At 51.9% G+C, this 17,685-nt stretch overlaps 2 protein-coding genes across 2 annotated transcripts; one reads left to right on the top strand and one right to left on the bottom strand.

The window, feature by feature from the left end:
* Positions 1-1,540: 1,540 nt before the first annotated feature.
* On the bottom strand, positions 1,541-7,062 carry NCLIV_048610 (conserved hypothetical protein; the record flags this gene model as incomplete). Its single annotated transcript, XM_003884413.1, has 5 exons — positions 1,541-1,576; positions 2,649-2,872; positions 3,313-3,475; positions 4,187-6,366; positions 7,032-7,062. 5 exons carry the CDS (start codon positions 7,060-7,062, stop codon positions 1,541-1,543), a joined length of 2,634 nt encoding a protein of 877 aa, XP_003884462.1.
* A 3,659-nt stretch (positions 7,063-10,721) lies between these two features.
* Positions 10,722-16,900, top strand: NCLIV_048600 (hypothetical protein; the record flags this gene model as incomplete). The annotated part of the gene is made up of 10 exons (XM_003884412.1): positions 10,722-10,961; positions 11,983-12,040; positions 12,326-12,389; positions 12,765-12,820; positions 13,125-13,228; positions 13,572-13,619; positions 14,948-15,037; positions 15,210-15,314; positions 16,302-16,354; positions 16,795-16,900. The coding sequence occupies 10 exons, from the start codon at positions 10,722-10,724 to the stop codon at positions 16,898-16,900; spliced, it is 924 nt and encodes a 307-aa protein (XP_003884461.1).
* Between the last annotated feature and the right edge of the window lie 785 nt (positions 16,901-17,685).

The raw sequence follows: 17,685 nt of genomic DNA, 5'->3' as shown, positions 1-17,685 counted from the left end.
AAAATGCCTAGGCGGTGGAGCGCCGAATAAAATCTAGTGCCCACAGCGGGAAGGTTAACAGGGCTAGGGCGAAAAGGGAAAACTTCATCAGCCCAAGCACACTCTAACTGTACGAAATGTGTGGCTTTGTCCCCATTCGTCAGAGACACATTTCAAAAGTGGGGAGCGCTGCCGTTGCTCGATATTTTAGTCACTGTTTAACCTGCAAAATCTACGGCAATCAACGCACGGCGCCGCGTCCACCGTATTACACGGGCTGTCTACACCCTAGTTGCAATGCTAATGCGAGCGTAGTTGTGCTGCTCACCTAGAAGGGTTTTGCAAATATAGTGTTTTATTTGGATATTACATCGGAGCCGAAAGTGAACGGTCTCTAATCAGAAAACCCTTAAAAGAAGAAGCGGAAAGACACAAGACCGTCTGTAGGTTACCGCGCAAGGCAGGACATCCCACTTTAGACACCCCAAAGTCATAAACACTACGGTTGCACGGCACATTACGAACATATATATATATATATATATATATATATATATATATCCATGGTTATGTAGACGCACGAAGGCTGCGCATATTCGTCACGTTTAGAGGAAGTAGCAGCGACGTTAACGCCAGAAGTAGCTGCACGTTTGCGAAGCAGGAAGCCACTCGACAGTTCGGGTGGAGACCCGACTGTGCAAGTTGACAGCACATGCGGTTATCCTTTCCCCCTGCAGCAGAAAAGGAAGTTACCTGATCCGCCAACGCCCAGCACTTTCTGTTTAGATACCATTGGGGAGCGTAGACCAATATGCAGGACATATCTACAAGAAGTTTTCCAGTGTCAATTTTTTACGAAGGGTCATAAGGCCCTGAAAGCTGCTAGGAGTTGACCGAGTTGGGGCCGCGCTGATGCTGCCGGAAGGTTGTTTCTCCCCCCCACTTTCTTCCCTTCTGCACGCAACGGGGACGAAAAAGGACAAGAACCGCGGGATCCACGGGCCCAGCTGTTCCGCTCGCATCCTTCTTCACGTACGCAGTGAGCATGCTTCGTATAAACATGCATATACAACTGATAAATAAATAGGTAGTCACGCAAAGACAGAGTGGGCATTGGGTAACTACATTTACATGTAGGCACCTATATATGCATATGTGTATATAGAGATATACATGGAAGTATGCCTAGACACTTTTACTCACACGGTCGAAGCAACAAAAACCTGCAGATGTGCTTGTGAAATATATACATACATTTGGGTGTATGGATATGCGAATGCATCTGAACACGAATTTGGTCCCAGCTCCCGACAAACTCCCGAGACGTGCGTAACACGATCCGGTAGAAAAGCTTCAAAGTCTAGACCACGTATACTGATGCACGCGCATAATAACGTACTCATATGCATGATATGATTGTCCATGTGGATTATTTATGCATTAAACAATACATTGGATTCAGGCGAAAACGCGCTTGCAACTGACCCAAGCGGAGCTGAGTTCGAAAAGAGAGTCGCGCCGATCTCGGCACTGGGGGGAAGACCGGCTCTTGCCGTCGCAACTAAATCTGCGAGACCGGCTTCTCGAGAAGACCAATCTGAGAGAGAAACATAAGGCAAACATAGAGGCCACACTGACACTCGTAATTCAAGTCAAGCATGCCTGCAAGTATTCATCTCTGTACATGCATAAACACATGTTTGTACACCTATGCAACCGGATACATATAGATATAGATATATAGATGTATATACGCATATATATATATATATATATATATATACGCAAGTGGTATATCACTATTGACGTACATCTATCGTACCGAGACGCACATTTCCCTCCTGGCGTCAAAACGGATAGGTGAGGCGTTTTTTGGGCTGCAGTCAGCAGCGGGTGTCGCCCGAGAGAATTCTCGTTTCGCTCTCACCGCTGCATGGCGGAAGGACACAGACGGCGGCATCTCCTAAACTGCAGCACGTTTCGCCGGGAGTCTGCGTTTGCATTGGACACAGGGCTTGGTATTTACAACACAGTTTCCCGCCCTTCACTGCGTGCGGCTTCTCCCTAGGGCAAAGCGAAAACACCTGCACGAGGACAGCGTCGAGAAGCCACGAGAGAGGCGCGAAAGTGTCCTTGCGAAAACGGAGCTTGCCAAAGCGCTGCAATTCAACGAATGGAACACCCCAAACACGGCCGAGAGAAGGAATGACCAGGCGCGAGGGCGACAGCCGACAGAACACACAGACAAGAGATTTGCAACGCGGACAATGCAGCCAATCCACAGCCAGACATCTTTCCTTTGTCTCTTAAACACAAATATATAGTTATATATAGTTATATATATATATATATATATATGGGTATATTGATTTCCACAAAAGCGTATATCCCTCCCTACTCGGGCCACAGCTACGCAGCAGAGGCTTTTGGTCGAGTCCGCGTTCTGTAGATCTACAGCTTTATGCGTCTAAATGTCTGAGCCAACACCCTGTGTCGACATCTGTCTCTTCCCCTATATGTCGGCCTGTATATCTAAACAGACATATGTAATATGTATGTGAATATATATGCACATGCGTGTGTGGAGGTGCCTATTTGGATGTTGCATTTTCCATGTTATTGATGTGTCCATGGTGAGCGTTGGTGCTAAAGACGCCCTTGTTTCTCACCTTGACTTCCTCCTGGAGCTGCAGCTGGCGCCTGTGTTTCCCGTTGCTCGCGTTCACGAAGGAGTACCAACGCACGTCTTCGAAGTCGAACTGCGGAGAGTGAAACAGCAGGGATTCGTTGTAGGCGCCGTCTCCGAATTTGTGTTTGCTGAAAAAGTCCGGGGTGTGCCAGCAATGGATGTGCAGTCCTGGGGAAGAGGTCCACAGAATCGCTTCCGACGCAGCTGGGAGACACAGGGACAACCGCAGAAGCATCATACCCAGAACTCGAAAACCGGCGAATGCGGAGGCACGGAACGCAGCGAGGCGCGGGGTGAACAAACAAAGGAGCCCCTTCGAAAAGGAACGCAAAACAGTGTGTAGATGTTTTCACAAACGCACGAAACCGGAAAACGTATGTGCAGACTACAAAACTGTCCCCGAAAAAAGAGAAGAAATACATGTATAAATCTGAACAGATACGGATCTACGAGAGATGCCAGAGATACATACACTCCACACAAGCAAGCACATCAGCAAAGTTACCGGTGTGCAAGTTGTAGTTCTGCATGTTTAATAGACATATGCGGACATGTATTAACGGATGTTTGCATGCAGATGAAGGGCGTGCTTGTCGTTCCCCCTGTCTCGACACCCTCAGAGACGACTTGCAACGAGTTCTCACATGTGTCAAGAAGGTCCTTTCTGACAAACAGTCGATGCTTGTCGATAAGGTGGTTAACTGCAATTTCTGCGGCGTACAAGAGCAGGACGCCTCGATACCAAACAGGCCATTCGCCGTCCATTCGCACGAAAACGGGGTCCGAGTTCATTAGGAAGGTCCCCACCTAGAGCAGGAGAAAAGACACTCGGGACAAGGGAAAACGGACGGCAAAATCAAAAGGCACAACCCTTCTTAAACACCAAGCAGTCCCACGTGCACAATAAAGATCAATTACTCTGAGGCAAAAACCCCGGGATTTAGCTACACGCTTTCGTGTTTGTATACACACAAGGATGTGGCTTCTGTTGAGGCAGTCGGGTCTCCTGCGTTTCCACTTTCACATTGTACAGATATACTTTCCTCAACCTGGGAGTGTTTGAAGGGGGATGTGAAGATTCTGCTCCAACACACTATATATGCGGACTTAAATGTATACGCGGGCTGGTGTCAGGACGAAGATATATAATTAAAACCTACATTTGCGTGTCCATAAGCGCAGAGATGTGTATGCAAATGCATGTGTGATTCATGTTGCTTGTTTGATGCTCGGGACAGTCGGGGGCATCCAGCATCGCCTCTCTACAGGCTTCAGTTTCCGATTCCCCCAACGAGGCTCATAGAGAGCGTCGTGGAAAAGCAGCATGTGGTCCAGTATCCACGCTATGTGCAGTTTTCGTACAAATATATACACATAAGTACATAATCATGCATGCATGCATACACATCGTACGTCACGTAATGCATGTATATACATGTGCACGTAAATGACGTACGATGCGTGCATATATCGGTAAGGAAATGTGAGGCGAGACCTTACAAACTCCTTTCTTCTTACTTTGACTGTGAGCCTCGCAGCCCTGACGATGTCGCTGGGTCGGCCGTACCACGTGCTGCCAATGTTGTGTACGCGTTGGTGCCGCAATTTGAGGACGCGCGAGTACTCGGGCAGGACTTTTCGATTTGTTTCCGAGTTGTACCCTCCCCAGCCGGTGATGAAGGCGAACTCGACTTCGCCTGTCTCTTTCACTCCCTGGATCCACGGCGTGTCTTCATTGCGGAGCAGTGCAGGCGACAAAAACGCGTCGTTGTCGCTGCGCATGCCGAGGTCGTACTGCCCCAGGAGCCAGGCCACAGTGGGGTGCGTGAGCGCACTCACAGAGTGCATAGCAGGATGTTTCAGCTTCCACGACGGATTCTCCTGAGTTTCATCCAGCAACACGCGCACAATGATGCATCGGTGCTGGTCTTCTCTCTCTACGTCACCACTATTCCCAGAAACTCCGTGGGAAGCGGCGAAACTTCTCTCGCCCTGCTTCTCCCCCTTGACCTCGTGCACCACATCTTCTCTGCGGCCTTCCTCTCCTCTGTGTTCTTCCTCTCCTCCGCGGCCGTTCTCCACCTCTCGGACTCCCGCATCGTTGACAGCGTTTGGAGCGCGCGGTGTCTGGGCTCGTGTTCGCCGCAGAGAAAGGCCTCTTTCGAGTCTTCGTTGAAGGTCGAGGCGCATGCCGGCGAGGCCACCCAAGTCCTCGAGTTCGTCGCACACCCACGGGAGGAGCGGTCGCGGCACGCGAGGATCAACCACCAGGAGGACGTCGTTGACAACTGGCGTCTTAAGAGCGGTGAGGCTGCCGACTGCTCCCTTGGAGTCCGGCTGTTCTTCGAAGAGAGCAGATAAATCCGAGTCTGCATGCAATCCGCTTCCTTCCTCAGCTGTTCTTTCGTCGAACGCTCCTCTCGCCGCAGGTTGCCGTGGGGCGGCGACTGCCGAGACAGTCGCAGAGGAGACAGAAACCGGAGAGGAAGGAGCGCGAAAGGAAGCAGGAGGAGCTGCAGCTTTTCGTGGACTGACGCCATGCAGGGAGGGTTTCGAGGGGGTGTTCAACTCTCTCTTTTCGCTGGCTTCAGTGCTGTGTGCGTCGCCGCTGTCGTTCGTTCGGACCAGCAGCGGGCGCCAGCGATCGCGGGTGGTCCTGTCCTTCTTGCCGTATCGTTTTTTCTTGGGGTCTGTCGGCGAGAAGAAGAGGTTTTCGCCCGTCAGCGGATCGGTACTGAATCCTGGAGGCAGGCGACTGTCGGGAAGAACAACGCTCTCCTTCCTTTCGTTTTGGGAGATAGAGAAAGTGTACCTCCATGACTCGATGAACCCAAACGCCTGGTCGATCTGCGTCATGGACTGCTCAGTTGGTTCTGCGGGGCGAGGTACGTAGAGCATAAACGCGCGGGCTGCAGGGTAGTCGACACCTGGCAAAAGGACGCTGGAGCTGCCTTTCTGGGAAGGCAAACTCGCGCGCAAACGTGCGAGAACGGCGGCGGTGTACGCGACTGACACGGGGGGAGGCCAGAGAGACAACGCAGAAGAAATGAGGGAGTGTTTTGGACTTGCAAACTGGGAAACCGCCGGAGTCGGCACAGACACAGAGACGTTCTCTCTGTTTTTCTCGTTGGGAAACGGAAAAGAAGAGAACGGAGAACCAGGCGACAGGAGATGTGCCGTGTGGTCGCGTTCGTGTTCCTCCTCGCGAACGAGGTTGCAGACGGCGTCGAGGTCCGTGGAGAAGTCGAGAGAAGGCGGTTCGTTCTTTCCAGGTCCGAGATGGAAAAAGACCGCAGGCGACAGTGTACAGCATCTGTTGAGTCCGGTCGACGCGCGCTTGGTTGCGCTCTCTGGCGCGGAGCTCCTTTTTTCTCCTTCCCTGTTCGTTTCCTCCGTCGCCGACCCTGTTCCAACAGACCTCCGGTTTCTCCTCTCGCGGCCGGGCCGCACTTGCCAGGGACAGGCGAGGAGTCGGTCGTCGAGGACGAAAAGGACTCCAGTTTTCTTCGACAGGTCCACCGCAGAGGAAGCAGCTTCTTCATCTCGAGAAGCCAGCAGGTTGCTGAAGATCCCTTGCTTGTTCAGGGACGGAAGCCAGTTCGTCGAGAGAGAAAACAGATCTTCCGGAGCAGCGGCGAGAAATCGCGTAAGCGCGAAGACGTTGACGTACGTGCAAAAGAGCAGAACAAGGCTGCATCCTAGAGCGCAAGACGCAACGCAAAACGCTGGTGAACCGCACCGAGGGAACTTCCTCACGATCAAGCGAAGACAAGGCAACGCAAAAAGACGGGAGATGCGACTCCGTCGGGGAAGCGAACTCGCCTCTTCATCCTCTCTGAAAAAAGAGAACCCTCTGCCGGCCATCAGCGAGACGTGCGCAGCAGCGCCAGAGCGGGCCCTGAAAGAGGGAAAGATGCTCGTCAACAAGACCGACACTCCGGAAAAGCGTGAGGTGACGGAGGAAAGGGAGAGGGCACTCGCAGCGGCCACGCCGAAGTCGTCGTGTACGCGATAAACTCTCTGGTAGGTGGAAAAACTATACAGAAGAGACGGATACACATCTAGGCAGTCGCACACTACAGGGAGTAGTCAAGGATCAGGTCCAGCATTTTTGAGGGAACAGAGACATGCAGAAAACAAATTCCCGAGATGCCAACTGAACCTTCCAGCTGCCGCAGGCGTGTGAAGACCCAACAGAGTCGGTTCAGCACGAGCGACCTGGCGGCGGCTGAGGGCTTTGGAGCTTTGGCTCGGATCGCCTGTTCGAAGAGACATGAAAGCGACTGAAGGAGTGGCGCGACACGAAGCAAACGATCGACAAAAAAGACCACAAACTACGGTTCTTTGTGGGACTCGAGCTTACGCGCCCCTTTCTCTTCGGAAACCTTGCACATCTGCGTGACGAATAACACACACCGGAGCGAACGCGGTTTTCTTAAATGACTTTTGAGGTTTCCCTCCTTTCAAACCGCACTGACATTGCTGTTTCCCGTGCGCAGTGTCGGCCGCCAGCATGCCGTAAAGGCTTTCAGGTCATTTCGTCCGAACATGACATATCATCCCTGTGCGGCATGTGCCAATTTCGCCTGGATTCGCACGAGCGCGAATGTGCGGTCTTCGTCCAGGAACTCCCGCGTGACCCATTTAAAAAACGCGAAACACTAGCAGCAATGAAACTGTGCAAGAGTTGATCACTGGAAATGGCGTGACGGAAAGGTGTCTATAATCCGCTGGAACGCGCGCTGCTTACTGGGAAGGGCTCCCAGCCAGTGTCTGTAATCTGCTACTTGCCAAAAAAGGATGGCCCACTTGGCTTTTGTAACCCAAGAACTCGCGAAAATCGGTGAACGCAGAGGAGTGGTTTAGGGTCCAGCTTAATGATTCTCGTGAAATTTATTCAAATTTTTGTTTCGTTTCCGTACCACGCCTACAGAAGATGCCGGAACTGTTTCTGTGTTTTCCCCAACGCTTTTCCAGAACTAGAAGGGTGCCCTCACTAGCCATTCCGTCCCCGCGCGTCATCCAGTTTCCTTCGTACGGTGAATGCCGCAAGCGTAACGGCGTTTTATAAAGAAACAGTTGCTTGGTAAGCGCTGATAGTGGCGAGAAAGTCGGCAAACACAACGTCCCTTCTCGTTCACGTCTCGGCAACGACAGCAGAGGAAGTTAATATGCAATGAAGGACGGAACTCCCGCTCTCGCGATCGACGTCTTACAAATTAGTGATCGTGGCTGAGATCGAGACGCTGTGGCCGGCGGCGCCTTCTGCAGCCGACTTTTTCTCTGAAAAGATATGCACGGCAAAGCACTGGGGAACACCGCTGTGACGTGTGTTTCCCTTCTGGTATGGGCTATACGAAATCCCGCACACTTTATGGTATTGCTGCACAGTCTTGCAGGGTGTTACCTTCCTTCACAGCTCTCTCGAGCTATTCCAAGCTAAAACATGATGCGGGCAAAAGAGCACATCGTCTAGTTGTGCCAGCCGTCTCTGCCACTACAGACTGCAGACCTGCATACTAAACTCCCGCATCATCCTGGGCATAGTCCTATATCATCTATATGCATATGCAAATGTATATATATATATATATATATATACGTATATAGCTTTGTACTCTCCGTCTACACCCATTGGCCTATACGGCGGCACATCACATTGCTGGCAGTTTCCCCGTCCTTCACGCTGTGGTTGTCGCAAACAACGATCAGTTCACTTGCGCGTTGCTCCGCAAATCATGTGCATCCTAACAACGCTGTGCCTCGTTTTCTCCACGGCCTGAGGAAGTGCGGCACCCGATTTTAAACGACATCGAGTTCTCGCATTTTCCCTAAGCGGCTATCTTCCCAACTAGAGAGCGGTCACCCGCAGTTTTCTGGAGGCACCCAAACAGCAGATGGGAGGCGAACCGATTTGCAGAGAAAGTACAGACACTTGAACTCTACATCTGGCAGTGTGTGTAGACGCTATCCGATCCCTCAAACCGTCCGTGGTTTTCCCGGTGCCTCGTCGAGCGCTACCCCGCAACACGTGTGCTTCAGACACACAGCGAGGGAGACTACCATTCGTTGAATGTGCCTGTCTCATCTAGATGAGGCCCAAAACTGGCAGTCCGTGACGTTCTGTCGATTTGTTTTTGATTCCTCTTCGAACAGCCACGGTCGTCGCCAGAGACCGAGTCTTCACACAGGGCACTCGTCGGTAGACGTGCCCAATACAGGCGCGAAAATACGAAGGGGTATACGGATGAGCTACCTCCTTATAAGGGTGTTTTTAGCGTTCCATGTAAATCCACAAAACCTGCCCCCGTTTCTCACCGAGTCCCTTCCCTTTCCCCTTCCATCATGGACAGCCGACACCTGTCTCCAGCTGGCTGTCTCTACGACTGCTCGTCTTTTCCACTCGAGGCTGCATGCAGAGATGCTTATTGGCCCATAAGAAGCGACGGGGTTTTCGTAAGTCGGCTGTACGCGGTTAGATCTCCCGAGAGGCGAAAATCCGTCGTATATTTTCCGGTGTTTTCTAGGTGAAATAATAAACCAGAGAACCGCCGCGCGACTACCTCCAGTAGCCCCCGTCCGTTTTGGGGTCTTTCATGTCTCACAATCAAGTGCCGCTCGTCCTCGAGAGAAAAAAGAGCAAACAGAAGCACAGCATCCATTCGTAAAACGGTTCATGTTTGTGTCCATACATCTGTTGTTCTGTCCACACGCCTGAGACTCTCATCATCCAGCGGGGCAGCCGTGCCTCGAGCTTTCGAGGAGGTCTGTTGGGTATCTTTTGCTGCCTTCTCTAAAATTAACGAACACCATTTGGCGGAGTTTTCCGTCTCCTTTCGTGTCTGTTTCCTCTGCTCAGCGGGACATGTATCTCGAAGCCGTAGAAGAGAAACGTTTTTGTGCGCCTCCGGCTCATCTCCGTCTCTTTCTCCTCTTGAGGTCGCACGCGTCCCGCGCCGCATAGTTGGTCCGCTTTGTTGTTTTTTTTAGCGGAACGTTGGCCGTTTTAGAGTCGTAAACGAAAGCGTAGAGGCATTCATCTGTGCATGCATCGATTTTAGCCTTGTCTTTTCTCCTCGTGCCGAGCTCATACCTGCACAAAACTCGGTAGCTGTGGGCATATCTGCCGTTGAAGCTGGACTTGGAAGGGAAACCGCAGCAGGTCCTCTGACTTTTCCACACGCTTCTGCCAACTTAAACAGAGTGTACGTACACACCCGTGTGGAATTCCACGTGTGTGGGTACAGGTATGGTTATTGTTTTACAGCTATTTAAAGCCATATATGTTCTAACTCTTGCAACAGACGTTCAAGTCTGCATAGGTGCGGAAACGCACATCTGAGTGTATTCGGAGAGACAGCGTGTATCTAGCTTTCCTTCTTTAGAAACCTGTTGCGGCCCTGCGCTCCTGGGGATTGAGCAGCAGATGTGACCCAGGTTCCTCGAAGCCCAAAGTGTAGTTGCAGTGATACAGACGAGGCGAAACTCCGCGTGTATATGGAGTGTAGTTCAGGAGCGTCTCCGATTCGACGTCCTAACACATTCTGTGTCTTCGTTCGGTCTCCCCTCGGGTCGAGAGCCGCCTTGGATAAATGCGACTGCTTTTCATTTTCGCGGCTTTCTTCGATTCTGGGGAACGACGAAGCCCTTCTTCGTCCTGGGCTTGGCTCTTCAAGCTACCCGTTTACGTCTTCTTCGAAGCGTGGTAATTGGAGCCCCGTGCTCTGTTCTTTCCAGCTCTCTCCGTTTCTGCTGTTCTGGCGCGCCTCTTCGATCCGTCTCGCGCGTTTTCTTTTTGCCTTGCCAACTGCCCATTCCCGTCCGACTTCCTCGCCGGCAAAGCCGTCCTAACTCGGTGCACGGTCTCAACCCTTTCCATCTCCAATTGTCGCGGCGTATCTACGCTTGGCGTCTCCCTCTTCCCACTCCTGGTTCTCCCAGTCGCCGCCCGCCCTTCAGGTCCGGAGTTTTCACCGCATGCGCCCCTTCCCCGCGGCGTCTCCTTGTCCGGGTGTTGGAACTTTCGCGGTCTCCGCCTTCCAGCTCAGAAACGATGGCGAACTTTGAGGGTTTCTCTCGAGGCGACTCCGCGCTGTGTGGCTGCTTGCTCTTTTGCCTTCTAGCCTACATGGCCTTCTGCGCCGTTCTGGCTCTTCGTTCCTTGAAGCGCATCAAACCGTACACCAACTGGGAAGTTCTGACAGAGGAGGAACGGAAAAAATTTGCAGGCTACGAGCGGAACGATCGTCATCGTCTCAGCTACGTCCGCACCGGTCTGGGTGGCTTCTTCCTGGTAAGTTGGCGTCGCGCGCTTGTCTCCGAGATTGGGACACACACAACCGGTAAAACGCTCTGGCAAGTCGAGGCGGAAACCCCCGCCGGGGCTCGGGCTCATCTCCTGTGTGCAGGGGGGCGAACTCGTCGCTCTTTTTCAGCCGGTCTCGTTCTTTCAGTGGTACTGCCGTGCGTGCGAGTTCTCCAACGCTAGAAAGCGCCGACGAATCAGAGATCGGTGCATGCAGGGGGGCTCGCGCACAGGCCCTCTCGTCGATCGCGTAGAGGGCAGCCTGGATCGGTTAGGTCGTTTTTGCGTCGAGGCAAATTGCGAGTGGGAGACCCTGCGAGGGGTTCTCTCAAGTTTCTCGAGTGTCTGTCGAAATGTGCACATGTGGGCGTTTGGGCAGATATCTTTTTTGGGCTGTCGGGGGACCGGGTTTTCTCGAGTCTCGCCGGGCGGACGCTTCTCTGGGATGGCATAAATCCCAACAAACCGCTGGTTTTCGATGTCATTCCTTTCAACACCGCACCACGTGCTAGAAAATACCACTCAAGTTCAAATGCATGTTCAGAGGCAAGATGCACCGAAAGGGACGGGCTGCTGAGACGTGTGCGGATTCGTGCGTCTGAACGAGAGACATTTTTCCTGGAGGACTCTTTGGTTCTCACCCCATCGCAATTTCGTGTTCCAACAGACTGCGAATCTCGGATTTGGAAATGCAGCCACTGAGCTGCTCCGATTTGTTCTTTTCTTCAACTAATCTGCCTCTTTTTGTCAACATATTTGGGGTCCAAAATGCCGCAACTGTTGTGCATCTACATATATATATATATATATATGGTTGCATATGCTTGTATATATTGTAGAGGTGGATCTGCAGGTGCGGCTTCACAGATATGTGTGTACATAGATGTATATGGATTGCTAGAGGCGTGCTGTTGTCTCAAAATCTCTGACTTCAGCGGTGTGGCATTTTAAAAGAATGTGCAGTGCAGGAATGGTGGAGTTCTCTCACTTTGTGCTGAAACCCTCACAGCTTCCCTGGCGAATGATCGTCGCCTTCTCTCTCCTCATCAGCAATGGCGTAACGGGTTGTAAGTCGCGTTTGCTGTAGAAGAAAGCTGGATCTTCGCCTTGCGGAGTCTGCCCGATTTCGGCCGTTGGCAGAGAGCGTTGCTCTGGCGAGTTTTTGCGCGTGTACCACGCCGAGCTGAACCGCCTTCTAGATCAATCTTCAGACGGTTTCTTAACTCCCTCTGCCCCTTGCGTTTTCGTGTCTTCGGAGAGACTGCTCTTTGCACATCACATTCGCCAGCTGGCAGCCCTTACCTTCGAAGAGAAAATGTGTCGAACTTCTCCTTCTGACCTGTCCTCTTCAGGGCTTTTGTTTCGGTTTCTTGGAGCCGGTGGTGACACTGCCCCGGCTCGGGAGCGACTTGTTCGGTGAGGAAGAGCTTGAAGAGGAGCTGCGAGATAGACTGCTGAACAAGTAGTGAAGGCGTTTCTCTATGAATTCCATGACGTTTTTGCACTCTATTTGCAAATGTAAATGCAAGCGATACGTTCGTACACATTCTATGTGCCACACATCCACCCAGACGGATAGATCTGGTGTCTGAGCGTGCATCCACGTGGTTCTCGATCGGAACCACACACATTCATATGTGCATGTGTCTGTATCTGCAATGACTTAAAGGCATACTTATCCATAAAGACGTGCATAGTTATGTGCGTGAAAAAGGGTATTTTCACTTAGGGTGCACGCGTCTGCAGGGAGGCCTGCTCTCGGTGCTGTCGTCATCTTTGTCGGTTTCTCAGGAAACTCATCGGCTATGTCGCTCATCTGCACTGCCGATTCCTTTTCTGCGTCATGGGTGAGTTTCGAGCGACCGGTCTTTGACGGGTTTTCTGCCGTTCCACCTTGCTCATAGACCGTCGACGAACAGGAAGACAAAGGGTATCGGAGACCCTCAACGCCTCTGGTTTCGCGCCTATATATATATATATATATATATTTGTATGTATCGCTGTGGAGCCTCTGAAAAGTGTATGTGTGTATTGTACGTGCAGAATGTGTAGTGTAGATGTGCGCAGCTAGACCGAGGAAGATCATTTACGTCCTCGTCTGACAGCACATGCTTCCCTGTGTTTCTTGTCCTCTGCCTGGTTGCTTGGCAGGCGTCTACAGGATCCAGGAGGTGTACCTCGGGAGCAGACAAGACCCGACGAAGAGGCCGATAGACCAACCACGCATTCTCGTCTCCAATCACGTTTCCTGTCTTGTAGGTCAACTCGGCTTGCCTCTTTCTCTCTCGACACACCCACGCCGGAAACGGAGACTCCGCAGCCGGATTCTGCCTGTCGTTTCCCGAGCTGTCCCATCCGCACAGATCGACCTGTGTTTTGCCAACTCGCATGCAGCTCCATGGAGAGTCAGCCCCTGGCGCACGCAACGCCGGCTCTTGTGCATGCTCGCACGTCTCTGCGTCGCTGGACGGGCGTGATGATGTGGGTTATGAGAGCAAGGACCGAGTGGAGAGGGGGTTATGTGCACCTATCATGTGGCCTTTTTCCCGGCTATTCGGCCTTTTATTTCCGCCCTTCTGTGTGTCGGACGTGTTCCAGGACATTCCGTACTTCATCCGCGCATGCTGCGCTGCGTTCGTCGCGAAGGTGAGTTTCTTCAACCTCGGAAGCGCCCTCCCTCCTGATACCTGTTTTTTTGTGTAATGCCGTTTTGAGGTGTAGCACCGACTCGTGGCGTCGGGGGACGAAGCGGGCGTTTCCGCAGAGAGAGGCGGAGGTGCGCAGAGACGACAAAAGTATGATTCCAGTCGCTGTTCACACAAGACTGCGAACCCGGTTCTTCCCTATCCACGCTTTCCTCGTGGGAACCTCACAGAGTTGGAGCACCCGTGCGGTCGCGCAGGCAAGGGGAGATGAGCCCCTTTCTGGCATTCCTTTCCAGGGCAGCGGCTGGTGGTGCAGATTCGCGTTCCGCCCCCTTTCTTGTATCAGATGCGCACTGTGTTTTTGCACCTGCAGAAATCTCTCTCGGCGGCACCCTTCATTGGGATCGCCGCAAACAGCCTCGAGTGCATCTACGTCGACCGAGAGAGCGCACAAGACAGGCAAGTTTCCCTCTTGTTTTCCTTTATTTTCGCCCTCACCATACACGCCGTGTTTTTGTGCCAATCCCTAAAGCGACCGCAACCCGTCGCTGTGAAGTGTGCGCCTCTTCGCTGGTCATCCGTGTCGACGTGTGTCCGGAAGTTGAGGTTTTCCCGCGGGCAGGGAATGTGTGCGTGGCTCAGGCGATTGGCGCTGGAAAAAATCCGAAAGAGGCAGTTGGAATGCTGCAAGGATCCCGAGAAAAATCCCCTCGTCATCTTCCCTGAAGGTGCGTCCGTGGTAGCTACAGCGAAACGCACAGAAAAGAGAACGCTGAGCCCATACAATCTAGAATCGACTCCCTCTCTACACACACATGCATACAAATGTATATATATATATATATATATACATATGTACATATAGCTGCATAGGGATGTGGATGCGGAGAACGAGTTGCGCATGAAGATCTGTGTCTGCGTTTGTGTCTCTGTCAGTCTCGCTGGGTGGACGTGGGGGGAGATAGAGAGGAGAGTAGGGAGGACGGAAGTCGAATTTCACCACTTGGACGAAGGACTTAAGGTCGTTGAGGAACCCGGACGTAGGCGCTGAGGTGTGCAACAAACGAGAACGCGGGGGGAGTGTTCCGCTGCTCTCTTCTCTGTCAGCAGATACACAAAAGAATCGGACACATACACCTATACATATACATATATGTATGCCTATATACACCTATATATATATATATATATATATATATATATTCCAGTTACACAGAGAAAACGCTTCTGCTGTGTTGTTTCGGCGTGCAAACCTCAGGGACAACTACAAATGGGCGGGGTTTGCTTCAGTTCCGCCGCGGCGGATTCTCGTTGTTTTGCCGGGTGCAGCCCGTCGTCCTCGTGTACCGCAGCAGTTACATCGACCTCGGTTTCGACATGCTGCCCTCCTTCGACTGGATGGTTCTCACGCTTTCATCTGTAAGTCTGAGAGCAGGCGATTTAAGAAAGTGTTCCGTGGCATGCGAGATGCCAGATGTCCGCTAAATCTGGCACACACTAGAAGCATAGGTGAATCAGGTGGGTATGCGTATGCGGAGCAGTAGACGCGTGGTGCTATGTGTGTTTAACTGCTTTGCGATGGCGCATTCAGCCCGGGCTATCTACCCTCGATGTGTACTGGCTAGAACCCATCGACCCTCCTCCTGCAGAGAAATTTCAGACAGACGAGGAACGTGCAAACGCCTTCGCCGACATCGTAAGATCTGTCCAGGCAGAACGATCAGTTTCACACACAAAGCTCCACTTATAGAACGCGTGCTGTGTACAGGATAATCCTGTTTACGATATAGATATTTGTGTATGCGCGTCCTAGCAGGCACTGCAGGGGGTATCCGACGTCCTGTATGTATACATGTATCGTCTGGTTGACACCCATCGCGTCCATGTTGCTGGGGAGACTGTTCAGTGCCTTTTCGCCTTTCTGGAACGCCTTCTCCCGATCCCTTTCTCGGAGCTATGATTCCCACACCTGAGGCACCCGTCGGAGGCGTGGCGTCCATATCTTCTCAGGTGGCTGTCCTTCCCGCCCGTCGTGTGCTGGAGTCCTGCTTCCAGTATCACGACTGTCTCCAAGTCATTGATGTAGTGGTTGTCACTCCAGCGGAGTGCCGAGCGTAGTCGAAATCTATACCACTGCTGTCTCAATGTTTGGCGACTAACTTGCCAGATGCATTTCTTCCTCTTAGTGGGTTAGTTACTTCCCCTAGCATCCATCACACACGGGTTTTCCTAGCTCGAGAGATGTGTGGATCTACAAAATCTGTGCTGGCAGATCCGTGTGTGGGTCTTCGACAGCGAACAATCGTAGCGAGAAGCAGAATTTTATCAATCTCGAAACTCTGCGTGAGAATGCTCACCCTGGAAGCGCCAGTCCAGAGTTCGTGTCCTCAGGCTCGTGAACATTCTGCCAAAAAGATCGCGAATGAGTTACTTCTGCTAATCCACGGAAACGACGGATTTCGGACCGCCACAGCTCATTCACAGGAACCCACTGGTCAATTCAGTGTCCCGTACATCCATATGCATGTATGTGCATTTCATTGCTTACTTGAGCGAAAAAAAAATATGCACAATGCTTGTACATCCATGAAATGATTTTTGAATTCAGTTACGCGCCGCCCTTGATCCGTGCATTTGGTGATTTGCCGGATGTTCTTTCCGTCTTTTGTGTTTTTCCTGCTAGGTGCGGAATCGCATGTGGGAAGAGTTAAAGAAACGGAACCCGCTTACACCGCAGTAAGGCCTCACACGTGCTGGACTTGCTCGCTTTCTTCTATTTTCGTTCATGCTAATGCGTTGTGGTGTTTCAGCAAGCTTCCTCATCTCCCTCAAAAAGCATGCACCGTGTTGGTACAAGATGGTGCTTTGGCCCTTTCGGACATCGCGTTCTTTCGTTTGCATGTGCAGAGATACATACGTATAGGCAACTCCATCTGGGTTCTCTCAAACAACGCGAATGAGCGGCGAAGGACGGGCGACACCTTTCTGTGTGGTTGCTGGGAATTTTTCTTCCATGCATCTCTCGAGCAGTGCTTATGAGGCTTCGTTTCGTGCACGTTCCCGTGCAGCGGGGCAGAGAGGCAGTGTTTTGAGCGACCCGGAAGCCTCACACACACCGACGATATGGGCAGTTTTCGTAGCTGGTTTCGTCAGTGATATGTGTTCTGTCACTACAGGATTGCTGGCCCGTGCCCGACATGGTGGATTGGCTCCGTCAGCGTGCGTCGCGAAATCGTGCAAACGCTGATGGAGAGGCAAGGCCTATGCTGGAAGACAGAATAGATTTCATGAGGCGCTTTGTGCGTTTGCAGGGTGGTGTCTGAAGAGTGTGCTGGTTGATCTTCAGAAATCTGCCAGTGGGAAAGATGCAGACATCGATGTCTACGTGTGGTGGAAACTCAACCACGGAGTCTTGGAACTACTGGTATCGGCGGGTCGGTGTGTCGGAAAACTACTTTCAAGTCACAGTATCTCGTCGACGGTTGGCCAGCCGCCAGCCCCTTCTCATGTCTTCAGCCTGCCTTCAAACGGGAGTCGTACAGGAGTGGAAATGTGAGTAAGAAAGCAGCTACTAGGTTAGTCGCAGACAGCTGTGTTTGTGTTGGCGTTCTGCGAACTGCCACCCCGACCTGCACACACAAGACGTCTTCGTTTTGTGAATGCCGGCACGGAGTCGAGCTGTCTGTATGTGACGTTTGGCCCGGCATCGCATTTGGGATATTGAAGGTTGACACAGCTGGCTTTCCCGCTGACCGCCGGAGGTACGTGAGCTCCGGCTCGTTCCCGTTGGTTTAGACAGGTTTCCGCCTTTTTTTGCGGGGGACAAGTCCAACCACCTGTGCAGTTGCCGCTGACAGTGGGAGTTGATGTGTCTGTTCGGAAATCGTATATTATCGAAAGGGCAAGGAAGTGTACTTCCTCAAGATGTGGAACCGTTCCAACGTGCGTCAAACTTAAGCTGCGTGCTGTGGTGTAAATGAAGGGTTTTGTCAAGCAAGGGTGGGTAAGCCCGTCGGCCCACTCTGTCGCCCACGTGTAACATTTCTGGTGATAGGTTTCTTCCTCTC

Source organism: Neospora caninum, chromosome X (assembly GCF_000208865.1).
Source record: "Neospora caninum Liverpool complete genome, chromosome X".
Lineage (NCBI taxonomy): Eukaryota > Apicomplexa > Conoidasida > Eucoccidiorida > Sarcocystidae > Neospora > Neospora caninum.
This window is presented reverse-complemented; position numbering and strand designations above follow the sequence as displayed.